Below are 26498 nucleotides of genomic sequence, written 5' to 3'. Positions count from 1 at the left end.
ACTGATTCTCCCAAAAAGTGACCCTGAAATTGAGTGGACCATCCAGATATTTAATGTGTTCTTTACTGATCTCCTTTTCCCAGAACACATCTCCAAAACATGTTATTGCAATAATGTCCTTGACTTTTATCCAACCGATGTCATAACTCAACATATCAGTGCCAATTAATCTATTTATCTGTGCGTGAGAACAGTTTATAAATGGCCACAGTGCCCCTGCACGATTACTGTATAATGCACAGCTTTCTACACATTAAACACGTTTCATTTATGTTATTTCTCAACACTTTTGTCGTCATTGAGTACATATTATGACCCATTTGTCCTGGACTCTTTATCTCTAGCAAATATAGTTTCGACACAGGTCAGTCTTTCACCGCGATGTCGGCGTCTCAGCATTGTCTTAATATGGTCTTTCCATCTTCATTGTCTTAATATGGGATACTCATCCGCCCCGTGGACTGACCCCTAATAACCGCAGATCCCGTTAATTCTACACAGGGTTAAAAGCGCCACCAAACGGAGAGATTGCATAACTACATTTCCTCTCAGTCACATCAACTGACCAATCACATGCTTCAACCGTGGTATAAATTCTACGTCATTTCCTCGGTCGCCCTCTTTTCACCGTGTGGACAGATTTCCATACGGCGTTGTTTCGTGGTGAGTTTTCAATCGTTGTATTTAGTTGTTAAACCTTTTAATGAAGCTAAATAACGTTAGATAACGACAGACAACCACAAAATCACGCCGCGTGATTGTGTAAGACCAACATATCGTGTCTGTATCATCCTGAAAGATGTGGAATAGATTGCGCTAACATGTATAGCTAACATGCTAGCCGTTGACACGCGCTCACGTTGGTTCTTGTCGCTGCGTAATACTGCTCATAACCAGAAGTCATTCCAGTGAAAAATAATTGCCATTATTTTGTTACACTTCAATAACTAAGTATTTTATATTGTGGCCTCAGAGTTGATGTACAGTCTGCTACCGGGCCTTTTTCGGAAATCAGTTGATGTAGCCAGTGATTAGCCTGCATGGGTTTCCTCAATTACTTCTAGCCTCAATCACAGTCATTTCAGAAAATAAAATCTTATTGATTTATACCTCACATGTGTATGTACTTTTAACCACACTCAATCTGAGCATGACTGATGGGTGCTTTTTTTTAACCACTCCCCAGCTCTCCCATTAATTCGTAACGCAGGGAAAGCGGTCACGATGTCCGGAGGTCTGGATGTCCTTCAAATGAAGGAGGAGGATGTGCTGAAGTTCCTAGCGGCAGGAACCCATCTGGGAGGCACCAACTTGGACTTCCAGATGGAGCAATACGTCTATAAGAGAAAAAGCGACGGTGAGTTGAAGGTTAATTGTGCCGCAGGACAGAATGTGTCGTGATAATTGTAGAGGCTGAAACGCATGATGAGCTCCAGTTTGACTTTGCATGTTGTCAATATTACCAGGTGTGTATATCATTAACCTGAAGAAGACATGGGAGAAGCTACTACTGGCAGCCAGGGCCATTGTTGCCATTGAGAACCCAGCTGATGTGTGCGTCATCTCCTCCAGGAACACGGGACAGGTACATCACTGATACAGTGCTTTAATACATCCTGTGGGACACTGATCTACATTAATGTATGCACATTATTAAAGCCGGGCACTGATGTCAGTGTTCAGGTGTCGGAAGTGTGCAAAATTAAGCAGACCTTGGGTTGTCATCAACGCCACGAGAGCTTATGTTCCATGACTGGGGTTTGATATTCACCTGAGCCACACAGTCTGTTAACATAGTAGTTAGTATAATAAAAAGTATTCTTGATTCTGATTTCTCTCCACTACAGAGAGCAGTGCTGAAGTTTGCCTCTGCCACCGGAGCAACCACCTTCCATGGTCGTTTCACTCCTGGTACATTCACCAATCAGATCCAGGCAGCTTTCAGGGAGCCCCGCCTCCTGATTGTGACTGATCCTCGTGCTGACCATCAGCCACTGACTGAGGCTTCCTATGTGAACATCCCCACCATTGCCCTGTGCAACACTGATTCCCCACTTAGATACGTGGACATTGCTATCCCCTGCAACAACAAGGTGAGATGAACTAAATAAATCAGTAATTTCTAATGACAAATGTGAAAATGAATAGGTTTAGTATGTCTTACCAAGAGTGTGGTCAGTACACAAGAAACTTTGTGTCTAACTGCTTATTTTTATATAACAAAGATCTTGACTCCTGAGTATTATGAAACTAGTGCAGCATATTGTAGTTTTGGGTTATTATACTCATGGCTCATCCATGTTTAATATGACTGTAGGGTCACCACTCTGTGGGTCTGATGTGGTGGATGTTGGCAAGGGAGGTCCTGAGGATGAGGGGAACCATTTCCAGGGAGCACCCGTGGGAGGTTATGCCTGATCTGTACTTCTACAGAGACCCTGAGGAGGTAAATGTGCATGTTTAATAGTACTATGAATCATCCTGCTGTGTGTACTGGTATTGCTGGCTTATGCTTCTCAAAACTGACAGTCTTGATGTTCATCTTTAATGCAGATTGAGAAGGAGGAGCAGGCTGCTGCTGAGAAGGCTGGTGCAAAGGAAGACTTTCAGGGTGAATGGAGCGCTCCTGCTGCTGAGTTTGCTCAACCTGAGGTGGCTGACTGGTCTGAGGGTGTTGCTGTGCCATCTGTGCCCATCCAGCAATTCCCTGCAGGTATGATCAAAAGATTCATTTTGGTTCATCCATTTACTGGTGTTTAGCCCTTGCATTTCATCCAAGTATTATGTCCTGATTTTAACACAACTTTGATCTTTGTTTCAGCTACTGCAGCAGCTGCAGCAGCGGCAGCAGCAGTAGTCAAGACTGGTGAAGTCTTTTCTGGTGAGTGGAAATGTTTAACTAAACATAAAATGGTACCAGTTTCTCAGCTTGGTGCTAAATTGCGCTTTTTTTCTCCTTCCCCTGCAGAGGACTGGAGCACCCAGCCTGCCACAGAGGACTGGTCCACTGCCCCCACTGCTCAGGCATCTGACTGGGGTGGTGCCACTTCTGACTGGTCTTAAATCAATGACCAAAACGAGAATAAAAAGTGTTTTTTTAACACACACTGACTCTTGCTCTGTTGACTTATTTGTTGATGCGTATTGTCTTAAATGATTCTTTAATGGAAAGCTCTTGAATGTGATATATGTGAATCAAGGCATTCTAATCCTTATTGCCTCTGTAACGCTGTAAGGGTATTTTATTCTAAGTGGCTCACATGCCTAGGATAAAGCAGCAGGGTTTAATTAATGGCAATATGTTTTTATCCAGGTGGATTGTGTAAGTGATGTGGCTAGTTTCAGATTAAAATAGACTGAAAAGCATTACCTTGGCATTCAGCAGGGTTAAACTTGTGTGTTGCGTAGTGATGCTGTATAGGTCAAGGGATATAGATCAAAGAACTGTAAGGCTTTGCTTTATTTGTATTAGATCAGGGGTCACCAACCCTGGTCCTTGAGAGCTACTATCCTGCGTGGTTTAGATGTATCCCTCTTCCAGTACACTTGATTCAAATGAGCATATCAACAAGCCCTGCAGAAGCCTGGTAACTGTCAGGTGTGCTGGAAGAAGGAAACATCAAAATATGCAGGACAGTGGCTCTTGAGGACCAGGATTGGTGGCCAATGTACTGGATGAACCTCCAGGAGTTGAATATTTGGGTTACATGCTGTAAAAAAAAATATTAACACGTAAATCATCACCAATAAAAGTCATTTTAAAATTACACATTTGAATGGGTAGGATGTGGCTCTTGACTACCAACTGCATGTTGTTTTTTTCATCTAAACAGACTCAGACTAGAGCAGAGATACTGAAGACAAAAGCAGGGTAAATTTGCCTTGATTTTGGGCTTAATTGGGCCTCAGGAAAAGAAAAGTGAGACATGACAAGGGAGTGTTATATTAGTGCAAAATAGACGGGTCTTTTTGTTTTTAGCTTCTATAGGTAAACAGCAAAGGTTTTACTTTAGCGTTAGAGGGAGTGAACTAAAAACTTTTGAGCATCAAAACTCCCACCATTTTGGTGGATTTTTTGCACTACCGTTTTTCTTTTGTGCACTGGTTTATTGTGTTCTTAGGAAATTCAGTCATCAGGAAACAATTCAAAATACACTGGAATATGATACAGTAAAGCAGTTAGCTATTGTGTATTGCGTTCAAAGGTGATATCTGTGATAACGACTACAGTGTTTTTTCTCCAGTCTCAAGCTTCCATATTTTTTATTAGATGGGCGATATACGTGTTATTTATGAACCCTCCACCCCCTCTGAACCCTATGTATGATAATGGATGTTACAAGTGATCTTACTGTGTATCTAATATTATAAAATATTGCTTCCTTTTTAGTTTATTTGTATCGTGCTCTTAACTCTTAATGCTATGCAGGCCCTCAGTCTGGGTGGGTATGTTTTGCTGAGACAAAGTACCAGACAACAGATATCGGTGCGAGTCTGTGTAGTAAACACTTCGGACAATCCCGCCTGTTCGAGCAGAACAATCATCTCCTGCGCGTTCGCGCCAGTGTATCAGGTGGGCGTGTTTCTGCTCTGCTATTGGAGGAACCCTGTTCCCTTTCCTCCCAGACTTCCGCTTTCTTTTCATACGCACGCCCAGCCACTGAATAATGATAATAATGATCAAGATGGCTACTACAGAATCCTCCTTGCGGTAGCTAACCCCCAATTTCATGGAAACAGCCAAAACTGCGATTTCCCACAGTTTAAGTCCTTCGTAGGTGACGGGGCCTGTGCCGGGGATAATACTATATGGATTAATACGGGCTGAGAGGAGATAAAAGTAATTGTGTTGCCTGCAGCACTCATTCTGAGGAAGCTAGCTAGCAGAGCAACTAGCTAGTTGTACTTGTCGACCATCTCCAGGGTTAGCTCTCCAATCAACGGCGGCTCAGAGGAGCGTGGCGCTCCCTGTTTTCCGTGCCCGGTCGTCGGACGGAGAGCGTCAAATGGCCGAGCCGAGGAAAGTGCCGTTCGTCACCATTTCATCCTTCAACACCTCACCGCCGACCCCGGAGTCAAGCAAGAAGCGCCGTCGCGAAGATGAGGCCGTCGACATCACTTTTGGGAAAGATGGAGGTGGAAGTACCGCGGGGATTGGGTCAGAAGGTTGCGGAGGTCTGTTCGGTAACGCGAAAGGAGGAGGCGACGGGGACACCGGTGAGACGAAACCCACTGTTCGACTCAGCCTCTCACTGACCGAGCCAAATGAACGGGGGTCCGCGGAGTTCAACTACAGCGAGCTGGCAAACTCTACTCATACTCAGGTTAGTGGTGAGAAAGCACCATGATGTTTGCAGGAGGGGCCTAACCTGGCATCACTTCAGGAGCGGTCCACTCCTCTGCATGTGTAGCTGTCAGATAAGACTTTCTCTATGTGTTGGCATTAAGATACTCGACAGTTCAGTTAATAATTACCTATTTTGTGCTCCATTGTCACCATAGGGGCAAGTAAACAAACAGCACGTTAACAAAGTGTGACTGACATTTAAAGCACTTTTGGAAAAGAGGCAGTATGCGGGGAAATGTGATTCCATTGTCAATCCTTAGGAAAAGCTTGCAGGCTCAACAGTTCCCAAAGGACTCACCCCTTCCCTGGATCCCAGTGACCCCTTTGCTGATGATGAGAAGGAAAGACGTGAGGTAGAAGAGCTGGCCAGGAAGTTTGAGAGCAAATATGTGAGTACTGAAGTTCCAAGACTTATCAACATTTTTACAGCTGTAGCTTGGTTTATATAAAAAATGTTTTTAATGTCATTTCAGGGTGGTGGGACAAAGAAGAAGAAAAAGGACAGGATGCAGGATCTTATTGATATCGGCTATGGCTACGATGAAACTGACCCCTTCATTGACAATTCAGAGGCTGTGAGTTGACTTTTCTTGACATCACTCTTCTATCTTAGTTTCCAAACTTTTTTTTTTTTTAACGTTAGATCCACACAGTGTCTACTGGGACCAAAAAATACATCATGAATGTCACACTATCCATAATTTTACTAACCTATTAAAAACTGTGATCAGACTTACATTTTTCCATTTGTTCATATGTTGCTGGTGAAGTGACAGGTGCAAATGCTGACAGTCTGTTATTTATCCAGCATCATAACTAACATGAAACACAGTATGGGTGCTAACATACACAACAAACATGACTGACATTTCTGTTGTCAAAACATTACTCCTAAAATTCTCTTTAATACAGGAAATTGTTTTGACATGGCCTTGACACTAAGAATATTTTTAAGAGATGTCTGACCAGTTCATTCGTTGTTAAGCTTTATTACTGAACACCACCCCACTTAAAGTACTCTTACTTACTTCACAGGCTGCATCTGAGATGAACAGACCAGATTAGGAAAAACAAACCCTCTTCTTCAGTTAGAAAATTAATTAATGTATCATAATAGCATTATTTATTTTATTGTAATTGACGTTCCTAGTAAAAACATACTACAAACTTTTCAGTCCTGAGCCTTTAAGTTTGGGAAAGGCATTTTGTTCATTTGTGTTGTTGCCCAGTTCCCTATCACATACTAATTGTAAATGGAATTACTAGGAGTATGTCATTGAATTGTGGATAATCAGTATATTTACAGTTTTATTTCTATTTATTTTGACTGCAGAGTGGCCAGCATGCAGTTTTAGAACCTGGCTAATTGTGGTTACGTATCTCTCCCTCAGTATGATGAGCTGGTACCGGCCTCTCTCACCACTAAACACGGAGGCTTCTACATCAACACAGGAACTCTGCAGTTCAGACCTGCATCCGACTCTGAGGGAGAGGGTGCCAGCACAGCAGATAATCATTTTAAGGTATGTTCCTGCATTTCTGCACTCATAGAAGTCAGAGTGGTGTGTATGGTTTCAGCAATTCTTAGATCATAGTGTGATCTAAGAACTCTTGGAATTTGTTGGTAGTGACTACTATGTGAACACCGAATGATTCTTTCCAAATAGAAATATTCAACTCATCAGGTAAAAATTAATGTATATTAATGTATATTTTTCCTATTGAAGTGTGTGATGTAGCCAAAACCACAGTGCATTAATTTCTATACAAGTTCTACTAAGAAATGGATTGAATTAACCACATTGTGCTTCATCGCATTTCATTTTTTTATTCTTTGATTTGAACTTCCATACAAACATTTCCTGTTCAGTTTCATTTTCATGCAAATTTTCCTGAATGAATCCACGAGCAAGAAGTAATTACAAAACATATTACTATAAAGAGTGTTATTTGTCATTCATGATATGAGCAATGGAGCGGAATATGAATGTCTACATTTTTCTATCAATATAATATTGTCATCATTATATTGCACAGCCTTAATGTGTAGATGTATCCTAAATGAATACACCTGGATATACCTGCATGTCAGTACACATTGGTGTGTTTTAAACTGTGAGATTAAACCTATGTTTTTACATCTTAGCAGAAAATGAAAGATGGTGAAGAACGGGTAATTAAGAAACGACGGAAAAAGCAAGATGGTGGAATTCTGGAAGATAAGAAACCCAAGAAGAATAAAGTACCAAAGCCAGGGTGAGTTGTTGAGTGTTTACCTTACACTTGCCATTTTGTACACATTTGTATGAAGCGGTTCTGCACATTTTTCTTTGAAATGATGTAGGTTGTAGATTCGTTCCCAGAGGTCCTTTGTGCCAGATGTGACTTGGTTCCCAGTCGTTACTCGTATTAATTTCTAGCACCGCTCAGGTGTTCACACAGTTGTCTTCTGTCTGTCTGCTTTGTCCTGGCAGAGTGTCAGCACTGAATGTCCATCGGCCAGAAAAGAAAAAGCGAAAGAAGCTCATGAAGGATTCTCTCCACCTGGCCAACATGCTCCGTCGCTTCACCAGGGAGAAGGAGGAGATGCGCAAGAAGAACCTGGCTGCTGCCGGTCTCCCCAGACCCAACGCCAAAGTGCCCAGTGCCAACAGCGCACTACTCAACACCCACGCCAAGGCTGCTGGCAACAATGACTGTGGCATAGGTGACCTGACCGCCGACTCGGCCGTGATGTCACTGCTGGGGTCGGCCAACAACGACATGCTGCAGGACATGATGGGTGACTTGGACTTCGGGATGCTGGACTCTCCTCATCCGTCCAGTCCAGGGCAGGGAGAGAACGGCTCATTTGGGATGGGACATAAGGCAGGTGGCCGAGTGTCACAGGGTAACATGATGACCCCTCCTCCCCTGCCCAGTGGACTCCCAGGCCCACTTGCAAAACGCATTGAAGACCTCAGAGCAGTACGGCTTTACTTTCAGTTTTATGGGCAGCTGGGACATATTCTATCAGAAAGGTTTGAAAAACATTGTGTCTTGTTTTTTGTAACAGGCGTCCCGTCTGTTTGATGAAGAAGGAAGGAAGAAATTCTTCACGTTGGACATGAACAACATCCTACTAGAGTAAGTGGACACATTTACACTACCGGTCAAAAGTTTTAGAACACCCCAATTTTTCCAGTTTTGTATCGAAATTCAAGCAGTGTAAGTCCAACGAACAGCTTGAAATGGTACAAAGGTAAGTGGTGAATATTTACAACCCTCTGTCTGCATAAAAGTGGTGTTGGAACACACTTTGGTACCATACCATTGTGAGCATTATTTGAACAGTATTGTACTGCAGAAAGTAGTGTGTTACTATAAAAATGGTGATGAAAAAGCAATTAACGATAGAAGAGAGACAGACCGTCATAACACTTAAAAATGTAGGTCTTTCCTACAGAGAAATTGCCAAGAAAGTCAAGGTGTCAGTAAGTCCAGTCCCTTCACCATCAAAAGGCACTCAGAAACTGGGGGAAAATGCTGACAGGAAGAGGTCTGGCAGACCCAAAGCCACAACAGAATCAGAAGACAGGTTTCTGAGAGTCAACAGCTTGTGTGATAGGCGACTCACAGGACAACAGCTTCAAGCACAGCTCAATAGTGGTCATAGTAAGCAAGTCTCAGTTTCAACTGTGAAGAGAAGGTTTGATGGGTAGAGTTGCAGCAAGAAAGCCATTGCTGAGACTTCAGAATAAGGAAAAGAGGCTTGCCTGGGCCATGAAACGCCACCAGTGGACTACTGAAGACTGGAAGAAGGTGTTATGGACTGATCAAACCTGCAACTCGAAGTCTTCTCTTCACAGTTGAAACTGAGACTTGCTTACTACGACCACTATTGAGCTATGCTTGAAGCTGTTGTCCTGTGAGTCGCCTATCATGCAAGCTGTTGACTCTCAGAAACTTGTCTTCTGATTCTGTTGTGGCTTTGGGTCTGTCAGACCTCTTCCTGTCAGCATTTCCCCCAGTTTCTGAATGCCTTTTGATGGTGAAGGAAACTGGACTTACTGACACCTTGACTTTCTTGGCAGTTCTTCTGTAGCAAAGACCTACATTTTTAAGTGTTATGATGGTCTGTCTCTCTTCTATCGTTAATTGCCTTTTCCTTGCCATTTTTATAGTAACACTACTTTCTGCAGTACAATACTGTTCAAATAATGCTCACAACGGTATGGTACCAAATGGGGCTGGGTATCATGGCCAATTTCCATAATCAATTTGATTTCAATTCATAAGGTTCTGAATCGATTAATCACGATTCGATTCGATTCAATATCAATTCGATTCAGTATTAATTGATTGATTCAGAATAGTTTAGTGATACCAAAGTACAATTTTGAGTTGTAACCTGATTATTTAAGTACCGCAGTGATTGTTGGCCAGAGTGGAGCGGGGTTGGGGGGTGCACACGCTCCGTGATTGTTGGTCGGGGGCTAGCAGCATAGTGGTCGGACATTGTTGCTGTACCATTCCTCTAACTCCATACTCAGCTATAGATGATAGTATGGATCCAAGTTATTATTCCAAGAACGACCGGCTTCCGCGACTCGCCGGGCAGCCACTTCCTTCACACTGCGGGTTCGAGTTTGAGGCCGGAGGACCTCCAGCGAATGGATTTCCCCACCGCGTCTTTTCCGTGTCTTTTTCGCGAGCGAGTCCAAGTCTTCCCCAGGGGTTCGCAAGACAGAGCCGCCTGTGGTTCCGTGTACTCCCGGTCCTGCTCTGAAAAATCGATCTCAGATCGATCTGAGATCGATTAAATCAATTTTTTTACCCAGCCCTAGTACCAAAGTGTGTTCCAACACTACTTTTATGCAGACAGAGGGGGTTGTAAGTAATTCAGAAACGTTGGGACACCTGTAGGAATTGGTAGCGCCAACTTTCAAGGCTTGATCAACCTCCATTGCTGTAGAACTGCTTTAAGTTGTTAACCCATTTCTTGTTCACCTTTTTGGGGTGTTGTAAAACTTTTGACCGGTAGTGTATTTAAAGAGAATAAGGCAAAAAAACAAACAACTTATTTTTGGATCTGCTGAAGAGAAATCGTGGGATACAAATATAATGAAACAAAGTACATTTCTTTAATGTCATCTTATTTTGACCATTTTATTTGGCTTAAAACAAACATACTGGTCATGTTAATTGTAAATACTAACACCAAAAATGCATTAGAATTAACTAATGAATTAATTAACTGTTCATTAACTGTTTGACACCTGACAATGTTAGGAGGTGTTGGAATTGATTAATTGTGCTGCTGCCCAGGGCTGGGTGATATAGCTAAAAAATTTAATCAAAGTTGGTGTCAGTTATTGCAACAATTATAAAATCATTATTTCATTAAAGTGTAAAAGTTGATTTTTGGTCTAGAGTAGCAGTGGAAGAAGTAGATAATCATTGTTTTGAACCGTTCTTTAAAATAACCAAATATTGAACTATTTCCTTAAGATTTTAGGGGACAAGTCAAAATGATTGACACAAAAGATAAAAGAAAAGTTATTATTATTATTATGAAAGGGAAGTGGACTCTGTTTGTGTGTGTGTGTTTGATACTCATGTATTTTTGGTCAAGGAGGAGACTAGCGAAAATGGCAAGTTGATAGGATTTTGGGAGACATTAGTAATTTTGGACTACAATAGCCTTATGTTGCTATGCCCATGACAGTTGACGAGGAAGCATAGTACCATGCTGCATGATGGGAAATTAATTTAAAAATAGGAATGAAGCATTTACTAACTTCAGTCCATAGATATCGGTATTATTATATTAATTGTTGTTTAAATTTTAAAGAATGAGTTGTCAAACAATTTTTATGTCACTACTTCTAAAATATAGACTAACATCTTTTCCCAAAAGTCAGCTCTCCCCAGCATAAAAACTACCACATGTAGAACCCACGGTTCCCCACAGGTCAACGGGCTACTTATTTTATTTATCCCTCGTCTTTACTCCTACATATGGTTGCAGTATTTTTACTGTTTGATCTGCTGTATTGTACACTGCACTAAATGTCCTTTATCTGAACCATTTCTACACAGTTGTCCCATTTGCGTTCTTTTTTAAGGATTAAATATTTTCTATAGGTTTCATTTTCCTCCATTGTTGGCTGACTTATCAGTTATAATTACTCAGTTAGGCTGCGGTATTCTTTGCTGCTTACATTACTGTGCATGAGTTTTAGGCTACAATTAAGGTTTGTTTTAGCAAAGGTCCACTAACCACACATATGTAATTTTCAGTCTGTATTAAGATACATCCAGGACATACAGGAAGATTGTGCAGCAGTAAAAACAAGTGTTGTAGGAAAAACTGCTTCTATAAACCAAAGTGTCAAATGTTTAATGTGACCTGCCTCTTCTTCAGATGATATGAGATGTACTGCACAAATTCTCTAGAGTGTTACACAAGGTTTCATTCAACACATGTCAAGATGTTTCACAGTGTTTCAGTTACATTGTCATGTATTTTCTTGTTATATCTGAAGATCAGAGACTGAGAAATAATCATGCTCATTACAAGCCTACAAAAACTACAAGTTAATGGTGGCAGGTGCAGTCAGTTTAACATATACATAGATGATAAATAATTCGCACAGTGAATATGGTCGTGTCATATATGTCATGAAATACAACAATAATCTCTCTACTTCTCACACTGAATGTGAATGTAAACCTAAGTTAACCCTTTGTGTGTATCTGTAGTATTGAGCTGCAGGTCCAGGAGCAGCCGTCAGAGGTGCGGTCGGCCGTGTACACTCACCTGGAAGCCTTTGTGCCCTGCAATAAAGAAGCTCTGCTCAAACGCCTTAAGAAGCTTAGCCTCAACATACAGGTTTGTAGGAGTGATTCACATTATTCTGGAACATGAGGAAAAAATGTTGCTTTGTCAAGTTCGCCTCCAAAAGTCCTTGTGCTGACACGAGAACTGCTTTATGTAATCTTAGTATTAAATGATGCATGGAGGATTATATTTAATTCACATTAGATAATGAGTCATAAGCCCTGTGAATGTGCAGGTGTGTCTAAATAAAGCTACGAAGAGGAAAGTGTTTCCTGACGGCTCTGTCTGCATGCTCTATTTTCTGTTTTCTATATTTGGTGTGAGTGTGCTGCCCTGCATATGTACCTGTGATTTCTTACTGTGCTTCTAACTCCGTCTCTCAGGACGACCGCCTTCGAACACCCCTGCTGAAGCTGAAGCTGGCAGTGTGCAGCGTGATGCCGGAGCAGATTGCCCGATACAACATGGACTGCATCGCCAAAGTGGCGAAGTAAGGACACATCCTGAGTTAGCTGTAGCTCCGTTTTGAATTTGCAATGAGAAGCTTACCTGCATTTTTCCATGTGCTTTGATATGCGATAGTGATATGTTAAATTTGTGTGCATAGACAGCAGTCTGAAGAGGGAGAGAAAAACGGATCTGAAGAAGATGATGAGGAGAAACCAGGAAAAAGGGTGATGGGCCCTCGGAAGAAGTTTGTCTGGGATGACAAACTCAGGTCAGTTTTACTTCTCACGGAAGTGGTTTTAAATCTACAACCCATGATAATGAGTGAACCCAGTCTCAGAGTAATTACATTCATATATAACCAAACTAATTGTGCAGTAGTAAGTACTTGTTACAGACACAGTATGATCCCTGCCACATTTGATACAGACATAATCAGTGCAATCATTTATTGTAAGAAACCATAATTTGTTATTGAATCCTACGTTGAAGGGGTTCTGTGCAGTATTGATATTCCAGTCTCTGAACATTAGGGGAAGTCTGGTACCAGAACACACTTAGGACAAAAAAAAACTACCAATAAATCAACACTATGTATTAGGGCTGGGTATCATGGCCAATTTCCATAATCGATTTGATTTCGATTCATTAGGTTCTGAATCGATTAATCACGATTCGATTCAATTCAATTCAATATCGATTCGATTCAGTATTAATTGATTGATTCAGATTAATTTAGTGATACCAAAGTACAATTTTGAGTTGTAACCTGATTATTTAAGTACCGCAGTCATGCAACACATCAATACTGGGATCAATATTGATACTAGAAAGGAAATAAACATGACATTTCAGCAGGAAGTAGCTGAATCTGCTCTGAAATAATGAACAGGACACAAACATTGCCATGTTTTTACAGTGGATCAGAACGGACTTTGTCATCTTTATTCTGTTTTATGGCTGGAGGCTTCGACACATTTGGGGGGGGCGGCGACCTAACAGTCGGACATTGTCGTTCTACTCTTCCTCTAACTCCATACTCAGCCATAGGTGATAGTATGAATCCAAGTTATTATTCCAAGAACAACCGGCTTCCGCGACTTGCCAGATGGCCAGTTCCTTCACACTGCAGGTTCGAGTTTGAAGCCAGAGGACCTCCAGCGGAGGGGGTTTCCCCTCCACGTCTTTTTCGAAAGTGAGACCAAGTCTTCTTCAGGGGTTCGCAAGACGGAGCTGCCCGCGGTTCCACGTACTCCCGGTCCTGCTCTGAAAATCGATCTCATCCACTAATAATTGATTACGCAAAATTAAAATGAGATCGATCTAAGATCGATTAAATTGATTTTTTTACCCAGCCCTACTATGTATCCACACACTGTATCAGTCACTGATTAAAGTATAAAGATCAGTGTTCACACACATCTGTATTATGGTATCAAGTTTTCTTCTTTAAATCTCCATCAGTATTGACTCCTTATCTCTGGCTCCTACCAGTGTAACACGAAACTTGGGAGTCATGATTGATAATCAGTTGACCTTCACAGATCACGTTGCCTCTGTCACCCGATCATGTCGTTTCACTCTGTTCAACTTAAGAAAGATCAGGCCATACCTAACCCAACAGGCCACCCAGCTCCTGGTGCAGACTATGGTTATCTCCCGCCTTGACTACTGCAGTGCTCTTCTAACAGGCCTCCCAGCTTGTGCTGTCAAACCACTACAGATGGTCCAGAATGCAGCAGCACGTCTGGTCTTCAATCAGCCTAAAAGGGCACATGTCACCCCCTTACTCATTGAGTTACACTGGCTACCCATAGCTGTCCACATCAAATTCAAATCGTTAATCCTAGCCTACAAAATTCTCAGTGGGTCTGCTCCTACCTACTTAGGTACACTGATAAAAGCTTATGTTGCCCCATGACCACTCCGCTCATCTGGGGAATGTTGTCTGGTGGTCCCGAAACCTTGTACAAGACAATCCAGGCTCTTTTCATGGGTCGTTCCACGTTGGTGGAACGTTCTACCGAGTACTACGAGAACAGAGACGTCCTTGCCTATCTTCAAGAAGCTCCTGAAGACCCAGCTCTTCCGAGAGCACCTCCTGTCCTAGCACTGTCAGACATTCCTTTTTAAATATTTTAATAAGGTTTTTCCCAGGATTATCACAGATTTTCCCAGGATTATCTCTGGACCTGCTAGGGTGGTCCTGCCTCTCTCCTGCCTTCATCATCATCACTCACTTATCCTCAAATGCCTCCATGTGTCTCCCCCTACTCCCCCCTTCTCCCCCTATCTCTATCTCTATCGCTCTCTCTTTTTCTCTTTCTTTACCCTCTCTCTTTAACCCCAACTGGTCAAGGCAGACAGCCATCCTCCAGGAGTCTGGGTCTGCTCGAGGTTTCTGCCTGTTAAAGGGAAGTTTTTCCTCGCTACTGTCACCAGTCACAAGTGTTTGCTCCTGGAGGATTCTGTTGGGTTTCTGTAAATTGGCTTAGAGTCTGGTTTTGACCAACTCTATATATAAAGTGTCATGAGATAACTTTTTTGTTGTGATCTGGCGCTATATAAATAAAATTTGATTGATTGAGTGATTTGATTGGTTTTCCCCTGTAAGTCGCTTTGGAAAAAAGCGTCTGCCAAATGCATAAACATAAACATAAATCAAAACTCATACCATCTTATTTTGACAATTCAGTCATAGTAACACTGTGTCTTAGAATCTTCACATGCTTCGTCAGCTGATGGTTTACATATAGCTCTATTACCTTGGCTCTGTTTTTGGACAGAAAACGGTCACAGGAAAATCACAAATCGCCTCTGTTTTCTGAATGGTTTGTGTTGTCAGTAGCTGCACTAGAGATATGTTTGAAGTCATCCAAACAAGGTCAGAACTGTCACAGTTTGGTCTGAACCTTGGATCAACAATCGGCAAACTTGGCAAAGATCAAAACATCCCATAATACCTTTATAAGCCTCATAATCAAACTCACCTGTGTAGAAGAAACATTTCCATTTCAGCATCAAAAATATTAGTTTAATATGTGTCCAGTGGTGAAAACAACACCAATGTTTCTATTTCTTTTTTTTTCACTGTCTCTGCCTGGTTCTCATCCCATTTCATAACTTCCTTTAAAAAAATCTTGGGCATCCCAACTTTGACTTTGCATCCCAGCTCCTGTATCCAAGCTGTGAACATGCTTTTGTTTGCAAAGATCGTTGTTTGATTTAAATATTTAGGAGTACATTGTGAGTATATTTTAATTATTTCTATGTGGTGTATGTGTTTCTCCAACTAAACAAAATCTGGCATCTTTCCCTAACCTTAACCAAGTACCAACCAACACTTTGAAGTCAAGTAGGTCAAGGTTAAAATTTTTTATGAATTTTTAAATCTTGATGAATTGATATGCCTGACATCACCACATGCATAGACATGATACATCAGCTGGATTGATGCCAAAATAAGATACAATACGTGTGAGGGGCAGGGTTTGTTTGTGCCTGGTATCTACTCATTTGTTAATGAGGTCAGGCAAAAAAAGGTAGTTGAGATTTCTGGGAGACATGGTTGTGTGTTCAGTGTATACTGACTTGTGATGAGTACTTAGATTGTGTGTACTTTCAGGACACTGCTGTGTAATCTGGTGCGGGTGAAGCTGAGCTGCTATGAACTGGAGGGCAAGAACTCGCTGTCTCTAGAAGACTACCTCAAAGCCTTCATGGAGACAGAGGTCAAACCACTGTGGCCTAAGGGCTGGATGCAGGCCAGGTCTGTGTACAAGTCTATTTGTACTGGCAGTACTTGGTTTAGAGAGTACAAGTGCAGATGCTCTAATACGTGTTTTTTTCACAGGATGTTGTTCAAAGAGAGTGTCATGGCACATGGTCACCTCACAGGCTACACGTATGTCATGTGACTCATCCTTAACCCATTTCTCTTTTTAATATCTGACTGAGTTGTGTGGCTTGTTCTCACTTTAATCTTATTTCACTACAGAGCGAAGAAAAAGATGGTTCCTACACCCAAGGCCAAACCAAAGGTGGGACTTTTTGTCCTATTTCTATCCTGTTAGTTGTGTAAGACAGCAGGCCTTATGTGTTACAGGTTGTAAGAAGTAGATTTATCACCAAATTTATATATGTGCATTTACTTAGGAAAGGTACTAGGAAAAATGTCTGTTGATTACACTGTAACTACAAAACTAAATAAAAACAGAATGGATAAGTACTAATGCACACTGTGTAGCTCAGTCAGAATGTACCAGAACAAACCCAGACATAAAATGGTTTTGACGTCCATCATCAAGAAGTAAAATGGCTTCTGTTAATATTACTTTCTCCTAATATGGGTAAATTCAAGATGTGGCACAGCAGTGAATTTAGTGTTCAGCGAATAACGAATTTGCTGCACTTTGTGTAAGAAAACACTCAAGTTGTGAATGTGTTTTCTAGAAGCTGATTACTATTATTATTATTATTGAAGTCCTGTGTAACTCAACTGATCCCTAAGGGGATTTTGTGTCAGTCTGGGTCCTGCTCTGATGCCTATATACCCAATCACCTAACATTATAATGTATGAATATACTTGAGGTTTATATCAGATTTATATAATAATTTCATAAATGGACAAATATTTTTTTTCTTTCACATCACCATCCTATTCTACAAATCAACTATAAAAAATATGGTTGTTTATGTAATGGTTCTGAATTCTGATCTTTTTTGGAAATAGTGTTATTAGTTGTAATTTAATGGTAATCTTAAAATATGATGAGAAATCTTGGGATATTCACCAAAGACTCAGATTTTCCTTTATACCTGTACTTTGTGAGTGTGATTCATAACAGTATCTTAAATTAAAGTTGCAGAATCCTGTCACAACTTAATACCATCCCTGAGGTCTGTAATGAGACCAGGTTACTAAATAGTTTTTTTGTTTCATCTGTTGTGTTAAGGATGCTGGGATGTGGGTTCAACGGTCGACGCCTTCAGCGGCTGCCACGCCCTCCCCTGCAGGCCAGGTTGCCAAGCGACCACCTCAGTCACCGGCTGAGCCCATATGTCTTGATTCCCTCGATGAGGATCTGACGACTCCCTCCCTAGACTCCATCTCCCACGCACTTACTGTCCTTGGCAATGCAGCCAAAGGCCTGGCCCAAGGATACAGCCCCCCCTCTCCGGAGGTACCGAAGACCACCAACAACAACAACCCCGCCTCTACCCTCCACACCTCAACGCTAATCCAGCAGCAGAAAAAGAACTTGGCCAACACTCCCAGCTCCAGTGCACCTCACTACATCTCTACCTCTTCGTCTTCTTCCACCCCTCTGTCTCGGCCCCCCTCCATCTCATCCTCTCCTTTGACCTCAGTGAGGGTTGATGGGTTGGGGGTCGTTAAGGGCGCGGCACAGACGCCGCAGAGACACTCATTGTTGAACACTCAGAGACCTGTGAGCATAGGCGTGGCTAAAGCAAACTTGGCTGCTTCAGCAGCGCCACCTAAACCACGCCCACCACCCACTGCATCTCCGCTCCTGGCTCCAGGATCGAAGACAGGGGTCTCCACTCCCCCTTCTGGTCTCCTCAAAGGCAGCAATAATAACAAAGCTGGCGTCGACACCCTTATCCTCACATCACCACAGTCTCGGCCGCACACCCTCTCCTCACCCTCACACATGACCCCCAAAACTTTCCAAGCACCTCGACTGCCGCAGACCCCCCAGAGCAAGGCGTCCTCCTCCCCTTCACTCCCTCAGACTCACCCCAGTGTCCAGGCTCAGCCCCAGTCCAACTTCATCACCCCCTATGCATGCAACTCTCACCAAACCCACCCACAGCAGCATCCCACCCATTGTCAAGCTCACCCCCCGCACCCCAAACCCTGTCGTCACCGCCTCCCCCTCCACCACTCCCTCCATCTCTCAAACCCCAAGGTCTCAGGCAACCCCATCTCTACACCAGTACTCCCCTAAAAGCCCAGCAGGTTTCCGCCCGCAGTTCTCAGGTGGCCAAGGAGGAGCAGTCGCCAAGCCGGGGCAAGGCAGCTACACCCCTGCAGTCGGCCAGAAGACCCCGATCAACAACAGCACCACCAACACCAGCCTTATCAACACCTCATCCATAAGCAAGCATTCAGGATCCAGTGCCTCCCCCACGCTGGCCTCAGCCAACCCGGGCCAGCGTCAGAGGCCAGGGACCGGGACACCTCAGGTGGCCAAGCCAGTTGCCTCTGTCCCTTCGTCATCTGTCTCCTCTCAGTTAACGCAGGTTTGTAGCCTGACTGTGTCTAGTGAAAATGCATCGTCTAATTTAATTATCCCTCCATTTGGCACTAATCAATAACATTGATCAAAGTCACCAAAACCAACACTTTTAAATGAACATGATAGATGATTATGAGGACCACAGTGTTATGAAGACAAATAATTTTAGGAAAATTTTTACAAAAATGTCATAATTGTGCAGGTTTCCGATCAGAGGAGCAGGCAACTGCTTGGGTCGACATTTGAAATACTTTGTAGGTTTTTACAACTACTTCCTCATAATTCTCACAACATTTTGACTTTTTTCTTTGTCTGACTACAATGTTAGTGTAATACTCTGTGGCTCATGTTCTCAACACAGAAGTGGATCACTGACTTCAAAAAAGGCAAAGTTGAAGGTGTCGTTTGTAGAATGACATTTAGGTGATAATTTGTCAGATTAGGATTGGATTCACCAACAGTGGCAAAAACTGGCTGAATCCCCAAGATGTTGCACAAGAGCTTGAAATAATAACTAAAATATCATTTAGAATTCCAAAATATAAAAAGAACCTTTTTTTTCAGTTAACAAGTTGCAAGCTGTTAAGGATAACTAATTTGTTTCCACAGTTTAGTATTAAAACAGCTGACTGAGTACAGAGTAAAATATATGTATATTTTGTGAAAACAAAAAACCTATTTATTAAACTTAATGTATGGGAAATGTGGTGCCAAGGTGAGACCAGCTGACTATTGTTCAATGTGTAATGATACTGAAACGATAGGTGACTTGGTTAAATGACACCTTCCAACACTTGGAGTTCACGCTTCAGTTTGTAATCCAGTATAAACATCGTTTCTTCACAAATTTTATTGAATTCTTCTTAACTGTGAATTTCACATCTATGGGGTATTCATCCAGGCTCCCAGACACAAAGCAAAGTCTACATATGCAACAAGGATTTCAGGATTTATGTAGTTTTGTTCCTTAGGTTTTGAGTTGTTTACATCTTAATTGTCCACAATTTGCACAGAACTGTAGATATGATTTTAATCCATTTCTGAAGCTTTAGGAGACACATTTAAGTAAAATGCTTTCTGGTCACCACTGTATTGTCGTAGTGTCAAAAAGTTAATGTTTCAGGGGAATAGAGCGCAACTGTAAAAAAAAAAAAAAAAAAAAAAAAAAAAAGATACACGGTAAGAAAATCTGACACCATCAGTTACTTGTGGGCTTCGGTTTGAACCATTAGACTCTCAGCTCAGCCCATGTTCTTTGCTTTATTATGCATCTGCAGTTTTGTTTGCCATGTATGACATCTTGTTTTCGTTCAGGTCTCTACAGCAGGCAGCAGCAGTCTGCTGAGCTCGGCCCCATCCCTCCCCCTGGGCTTCGGGATGCTGGGGGGCCTGGTACCCGTCTCCCTGCCCTTCCAGTTCCCCCCACTGCTCAACCTGCCTCCACTCGGTACAGCTGGCTCCAGCACAGCAGCCAGCAGCTCCGCAGCCAGTAGCAATGCACCGTTCTCTACACTGACACAGAGTGAGTCTCGCACACAGGGCAGACGCAGGGAGATGCAACACTGATGAAAATGCAAACAGAACAGTTTGAGCGTAAATGTGTATTTTCCTGTAGTAGCCAGGCCAGTACGTGTTCCTGTGTAGGCTTTGTTCTGTGTCGTATGTTTTTGCATCATGTTTTATCACCACATTATGTCAGAATGTAAGTTTGTGATTTTTCTCTTGTTTGACGTTATCCATTTTGTTTGCTTCATTTCTCTCTTCCCCCTCATTTCTTTTCTTACCTAAATGATGCCAACCCTGGTTACTTTCTCCACTTCTGTCATTCCTGTTTGGCTTTCTTCATCTCTGCACTGTCTGGCTATTTTCTGTCCTGTCCTCACTGTTTTTCTCTCCTCATTTCATTGGTCTGCTCTCCCTCATTTCCCTTTTGCCTCTTTGTTTCTTGTCCCCCTGTCCTGTCTCCTCAGATCTGTATAAGAGTCTCCAGTCAGGGTCTCAGGTTGCTCTGCCTCCTCACTTGCAGCTCGCTTTCTCAGGTAAAATCTGACCCTCTCTCTACTCCAAAAGCCTGCTCTATTTCCTCCTTCTCCTTGCCCCCCCCCCCCCCCCCCCCCCCCCCCCTCCCCCCGTCTCTGATTTCAAATGTTTGGTGTGTTCTGTCTTGGGTTGTCCTTCTGTCTGTTCCTGTTCTGTTCTCTGCTTGTCTGTCAGGCAGCATGCCTTTACGTAGCCATTTCAACTGTTCACTCTCTGGAATAGTTTGCCTCTGACATTTCAAGACCTCTGCTATTCCTGTCCAGATGTCACTCAAGGCCAGGGAGGAGATGCGAAGAGGAAGACCCTATGATACCTGCACCAGGAAGGAGCACAGCTTCGGCCCACAGATGGACAGACCACTCATGAGAGGGCCCCTAAATGAGGACTGGCTGGGTCACACTCACTTGATCTGAGAAGATTAGCTCAACTTTTCATGGACACCACAGTTGAATAACTTTTTTAGACAGTTTGATAATTTTTAAATGCTATTCTTCATAGATTTGCTAAATGAAATGACAGATACAACTTGTCAATGTTTACAACATAGACCTATATCACTGTGGACAGGAAGGAGGAATGAGTGAGGTTTTTATGAGTGTGTGTGCATGCATGGATGAGTGTTTGAGTGTTTTCTTGGGTAAGATTGAATGCGTGCCTTTGTATGTCTCCCTCTGATGCATGGTCAGTGTGTATTGGTGCTGTTTTTATCATAATGTAATTATCACTGATACGTGTAAGAAATGTAAACTTAAAATTGTTGAATTTGAGCTTTTTTTTAATGAGAGCTGTACACTTTTTCATTTTATTTGAATTCTTGAATGAATTCATGACTGTATAGAACTCAAACCTACTTTTAATTAAAAACTTTCCCTTACAAATGTAACCATTTGATGTGTCTTTAACTGAACAGCAACATCATATAAATAGGCAGTGTAGATTTAATTGAAACCTTGAGTTTGCTATTAAATCAGACTCAAAAACATTAGCAAAACCTAAAAGACAACTTTCAAAAGATTTATCAGTAATGATCACTTAAGGTATGCCAACACCCTGAAGCAGGATCAGAGTCCAACAAATTAACAAATGAGACAAACAATACAAAAAAGGAAAAAACAATTGTCAATCTTAGCAGTTTGTGGAAAAAAAGTGAATGGTAACTTGGACTGGCAGTACAAGGAGGTTGGGATTGGCTGGTCCTCACAGACTCTCCCAGGTGGTCTTCCCCTTGATATACTAGTCGTGTTCATCTTCTGAAGCTTACTTCACCAGAGGCCTCGTCTTATCATCGTCACCACACTGATGGGCTTTATACTTTTTCACTTCAGCCATGTACTTTGACCAAGCATCGCTCTTGCCAGGCTCAGCCTGCAACACAGAAACCACAGGTGATTAACAACAACCGAGTGAATCACATAATTCACACCGATAGCAGCCCAACTTACTTCTGTGTCCTGTTTCTGCTTCTTGGCAACCATACCGGTCTTTAGGAACACACCACCTCTGCGCTTCCCCACCTGGGTTAGGGGATAGAAGACTGAAACCGTTATAGGAGCCCCTGGACTGTCAATGAAGGAGACTACACCAGAGCAGAAGGTCTACATTTAGTCTCCTGCCGCACCACCAGCGAAACCATCAGAGAAGAGCATCCCCCCACCCCCATCCACACTGTGTTTAATAAGTAACAAGACTAACACAAACACTGGCGTGTGTGAAATTCTCCTATAATGTTTAGTATTTTAGGATATACTAAGTGCTTATACCATTAAACACTATCAAACTACTGAATTTGGATGTGTGATCACATCTTACAACTGCCAAACCCCTTACAAAGCTCGTCACGGGAGGGGGCTTCTTTTCCACTGATGTCTGTCCTTGCTCGGTGGTTCTCGCGTCTCCACCTGTTTGCTGTGTCTCCTTTTTCCTCTTCTCCTCCTCCATCTTCTTCTTGAACATCTCCATGAAGCTGCCATCGTTAGCGAACACGTTGCCGCCGGACACCGGGGCTTTGGACGCTGCCGCGGGGCTGCCGGAGGGGGACGCGGGGCTGCCGCTGTTGGAGTCGCTATTGCTGCCGCCCCTGGTTGGAGGTTTGTCGTGTGCGCGTTTTGGATCCATATTTCCAGGCGGTACTGTTCATAAACAGACGCAGTCCAAACAGCGACTGTGTGTCTGTTTTCTTAAGTAAGGATGGATTCGCTGAACAGCACTTCACACACACCGAGACGGACTGGACTCCCCTCGGGAGATTAAAAAAGCTCTGGAGTCCAACTACACAGTCGCACAGTTAATTTCAGAAGACTGTACTTTACAGAAAACAGCGCGAAAATGTGCAAAAGCTCCAGGTAGTTATCTCTTAAGCGCACATGACCTGACAAAACAATACAGCAGGCGGTTTAGCTGGCTCAGCTGCTAACGTGGCTAACGCCCAGTTTACTACAGCCTTCACACGAACAAAGTCCACTTAGACTGCGAATTGATGTATGGAATTTAGCCTTATACATAAAACACAGGTCTTCAACGCCACAAAGTTGTAATACCTGCGTCCGAGACGAGTAGGTCTGCAGATTTTCCTAACGCGTTTCGCTAACTTTTACCACTCCTCACTCACTGTCGGCCATGTTTAGTTCCTTATGTTGACGTCAGTATGTGCCTACTGCGCCCTCTGCTGTCCTGGAAGTGACACCGACACTCAAGAAAACCCCTCACATTTCAGTGTATCTAACCACTGCGTGATTCTCAAAAAGGCCACAGTGTAAGAGGCTGTGTCTGAACGTCAATGTGTGCTCCGAGAAGGAGCATAAGCGAGAATCACATGACTCGTATGCAGAACCGCAAGCCTGTGAAAGGGTTAGTGTGAGTTTTATGTTTTCACATATAAAGCAGTGATGCTTTGACAGATGATAATTGAGATGTGCATTGAGGAAGGTGGAGGGCATTTATTTACGCCCGAGCCGAGTAAAGCCGGCGCAGGGCCTATTGAGTCTGCAGTGGGCGCATGGGGACGAAATCGCCAGTGACGCGGTCGCCTTTCGCCACTGTCGCCACTCTCACACATATTCACATTCACGGCACTGAGACCTTTCCGACGATGTATATGACATGTGCACAAATCGCATATTTACACCTGCTCAGAATGAATGGGAGTCAATGGGCCACGCCCACTCGGGGTCAGTCACATGGGTGTAAGTGCACGACACGTGACATCTGACCCCACAGACATGTGGGGGAGCTCGAGAGCTTTCAAATAAGGCCAAATACGTGGTTGCAACGGAAACGGCTATATTGTTCTTGCTCAGATTATTATTAAAAAATTTAAATTCCGAAAAATTTTAAATTCGGCGCCATAGCGCCCCCTACAATGTTACCTTTACGAAAATTAGTTCACGTTAGACATGCGAACACCAATTTGTTTCAAATTTGAATCAGTTGTTCAATCTCCCAGGGCCTACACCCATTTATCAAAAGAAATTGCCACTTCGCTCAGTGCGCCCCTACAAATTTACCTTCACGAAAATTGCATCAGTTCAGACATACGAACAACCGATTTGGCTCAAATTTGACTCAGTGGCACATCTCACAGGCCTACATCCATTCAATGGAACAAATTGAATTTTGGCTCATAGCGCCCCCTACAGATTATTTATACAAAATTTGTTCAGTTCGGACATACGAACACTGATTTGTCTCAAATCAATTGTCAATGTCCCAGGCCTACACCCATTCATCAGAAGACACAAAATTTGGGGCTAGAGCGCCACCTGCTGAACGATGAGCATACATCCACTGGACGTGCCCTTGGCGAGGGCCTTTAGATGCCGCTTGCGGCTTTAATTTTTTATTACACTTGAATGGAGCAACTGTAACACCCAATAATTTCCCCTTGGGATTAATAAAGTATTCTGCTTCTGATCTTGGAAAATCCACATCATCTTCTCCATTTTATTCTAACAAACCAGAAAAGCAGCTGCAGTGGATGACTAACATCCTTAAAACTAAGGACTGAGAGGTATAGAATGGCCTTCATGTCCACTACCATCAGAGTCTACAAAACCTCAGTCTGATGGTTCATTTTCTTTTTTATTCCAAAAAAAAGTCAGTTTCACCTAGGGATCAAGAAAGTTCACCTGGATCTGTATGATCTGTTTCATTACAACTGAATCAAATGATCCTATTCACATTTTACTCTAATCAACGGAATATCATCAGTTTGTGTTTGTTATGTACCTTGGGAGTTGCAGGTCAACACAGATACACATTACCTTTCTTGCTTTTATCACCATATTCTATCATCATACAGTTTGCAGTTTTTCTCAGTCACTCTGGTATATTTCTCGAATCATCCTCGACATTTGCAAAACAGCATTTCTCAAAACAATTTGTACAAATAGCAAAACACCACGGATAATCTGCAAAGGCCAGTCTCTTGCTCAAAATCCATCGTTCATCTCTCAAAAGTAAATATCTGTGTCAATGAACATGTCAGTGCCATCAGAATGACAAGTCCTTGTGTCATTGTGTACAGATAAGACAGTCAAATTGCTTATTCTTGTCAATATAACAGTGTACTCTGGAGGGATGTTCTGATGTAACTTATGGCTAAAATTTTGATGACAGTTATTGTAAATTGTAAGTCACACCTTAGTGTATGTGGAGAGTGATCTCAAGAGACTGGACAAGATTCACTTTTACGCTCTTACTGTTTTGTACTGTAATTTGTTGACAGACCATGTCATTGCAATACAGAAAGGAAAAGACAGCACTGCATAGCACAAGAAAAAAACCAAAAACCAAAAGTAGAAATGTGAACATAGAACAATCTCCTTAGGGAAAACTGTACATGCAGTGCTGTAGGAATTACTGTGCAGTCATCCTACACCTCCTGACATTCCTGTCTGTTGGGCCACAAATTCTCATCCACATCACAACAAATATATTCTCTTGCGACGTAGTGTGGAAATAATCTTTTAGTGTCTTACCCAATTCAGGACAGATTTAGAAAAAAAGCCTCATGGAAATGTATAGAAATATGCTTGACATATTATGACAACTTGTTCAACCATTTTACACGTAAAGATGTATGCGATGTACTAATGCCTAAAGTTGTGGGGGGTGAGACTATTCAACAGAGATCCATTATAATACATTTTGATCAACATGACATAAGCAACTGATAATGTAGGAAGCAGCAGAGAACTGTACATAATCATTTGCATGGATGTACCAAAGCATTTGCAACTTCTTCAAAGAAATGAGAAACTGCTTTTTTGATGTGCACAAGTGACACAATGTGAAGACTGAAGAAGTAGGTTTGAGAATTTCAATTTTGATCTGAGAAATGTACCAAAATGACTGAGAAAAACTGTAAATGGGATGTGATGAACCTTTTCAGCAGATATTCTGGTTTCTGAAATCCGTCAAAGCACAGGTGTTACTGACATTAACATCACCTCTGTTCTAGTTCCCCATGAGGCCAGTCCAATGAATCACTAAATGGGACACAAACATTTTTTAAAATTTTTAATACAGCCAATTCATTTCTTGTTTTTCAGCCAGAATGTTTGCAACAAAAAGTTCTGT

At 42.3% G+C, this 26498-nt stretch overlaps 3 protein-coding genes across 4 annotated transcripts; 2 read left to right on the top strand and 1 right to left on the bottom strand.

Annotated features, from left to right (window-relative positions):
- The first annotated feature begins 599 nt into the window (after nucleotides 1-599).
- Nucleotides 600-3111, top strand: rpsa (ribosomal protein SA). Its single transcript, XM_030140273.1, has 8 exons — nucleotides 600-663; nucleotides 1187-1357; nucleotides 1467-1585; nucleotides 1848-2093; nucleotides 2318-2446; nucleotides 2554-2713; nucleotides 2822-2881; nucleotides 2969-3111. The coding sequence occupies exons 2-8, from the start codon at nucleotides 1225-1227 to the stop codon at nucleotides 3061-3063; spliced, it is 942 nt and encodes a 313-aa protein (XP_029996133.1). The 5' UTR covers nucleotides 600-663; nucleotides 1187-1224; the 3' UTR covers nucleotides 3064-3111.
- A 1530-nt stretch (nucleotides 3112-4641) lies between these two features.
- On the top strand, nucleotides 4642-21804 carry ubn2b (ubinuclein 2b). Its single transcript, XM_030140215.1, is given in 18 exon segments — nucleotides 4642-5324; nucleotides 5608-5736; nucleotides 5821-5922; nucleotides 6739-6870; nucleotides 7494-7603; nucleotides 7822-8314; nucleotides 8403-8473; nucleotides 12092-12221; nucleotides 12554-12660; nucleotides 12778-12888; nucleotides 16243-16386; nucleotides 16471-16521; nucleotides 16615-16657; nucleotides 17574-18419; nucleotides 18421-18885; nucleotides 20196-20403; nucleotides 20852-20920; nucleotides 21185-21804. Coding segments are annotated over 18 exon segments (3576 nt in total). The 5' UTR covers nucleotides 4642-5006; the 3' UTR covers nucleotides 21232-21804.
- A 37-nt stretch (nucleotides 21805-21841) lies between these two features.
- On the bottom strand, nucleotides 21842-23566 carry trir (telomerase RNA component interacting RNase). Of its 2 annotated transcripts, none has more exons than XM_030140293.1 (3): nucleotides 22731-23566; nucleotides 22364-22435; nucleotides 21842-22286 (listed from the first exon to the last, which is right to left on the bottom strand). In XM_030140293.1, exons 1-3 carry the CDS (start codon nucleotides 23034-23036, stop codon nucleotides 22179-22181), a joined length of 486 nt encoding a protein of 161 aa, XP_029996153.1. In that variant the 5' UTR covers nucleotides 23037-23566; the 3' UTR covers nucleotides 21842-22178. The 2 variants fall into 2 exon arrangements, with proteins under 2 accessions (XP_029996153.1, XP_029996154.1); XM_030140294.1 differs by having other exon boundaries at nucleotides 22749-23564.
- Between the last annotated feature and the right edge of the window lie 2932 nt (nucleotides 23567-26498).

The sequence above is a fragment of the Sphaeramia orbicularis genome, chromosome 8, assembly GCF_902148855.1.
Source record: "Sphaeramia orbicularis chromosome 8, fSphaOr1.1, whole genome shotgun sequence".
Lineage (NCBI taxonomy): Eukaryota > Metazoa > Chordata > Actinopteri > Kurtiformes > Apogonidae > Sphaeramia > Sphaeramia orbicularis.
Note: the sequence above shows the minus strand (reverse complement) of the source record. Positions and strands in the feature narration are given on the sequence as shown.

Excerpts from the sequence above, each read along its gene's own strand:
- rpsa (XM_030140273.1), top strand. The coding sequence starts at position 1,225 with ATGTCCGGAGGTCTGGATGTCCTTCAAATGAAGGAGGAGGATGTGCTG. Across the intron at positions 2,094-2,317 it reads CTATCCCCTGCAACAACAAG|GGTCACCACTCTGTGGGTCT; the intron begins GTGAGATGAACT and ends ATATGACTGTAG. Across the intron at positions 2,714-2,821 it reads CATCCAGCAATTCCCTGCAG|CTACTGCAGCAGCTGCAGCA; the intron begins GTATGATCAAAA and ends TCTTTGTTTCAG.
- trir (XM_030140293.1), bottom strand. The coding sequence starts at position 23,036 with ATGGATCCAAAACGCGCACACGACAAACCTCCAACCAGGGGCGGCAGC. Across the intron at positions 22,436-22,730 it reads TTGTAAGGGGTTTGGCAGTT|GTGGGGAAGCGCAGAGGTGG; the intron begins GTAAGATGTGAT and ends CCCCTAACCCAG. Across the intron at positions 22,287-22,363 it reads AGCAGAAACAGGACACAGAA|GCTGAGCCTGGCAAGAGCGA; the intron begins GTAAGTTGGGCT and ends TCTGTGTTGCAG.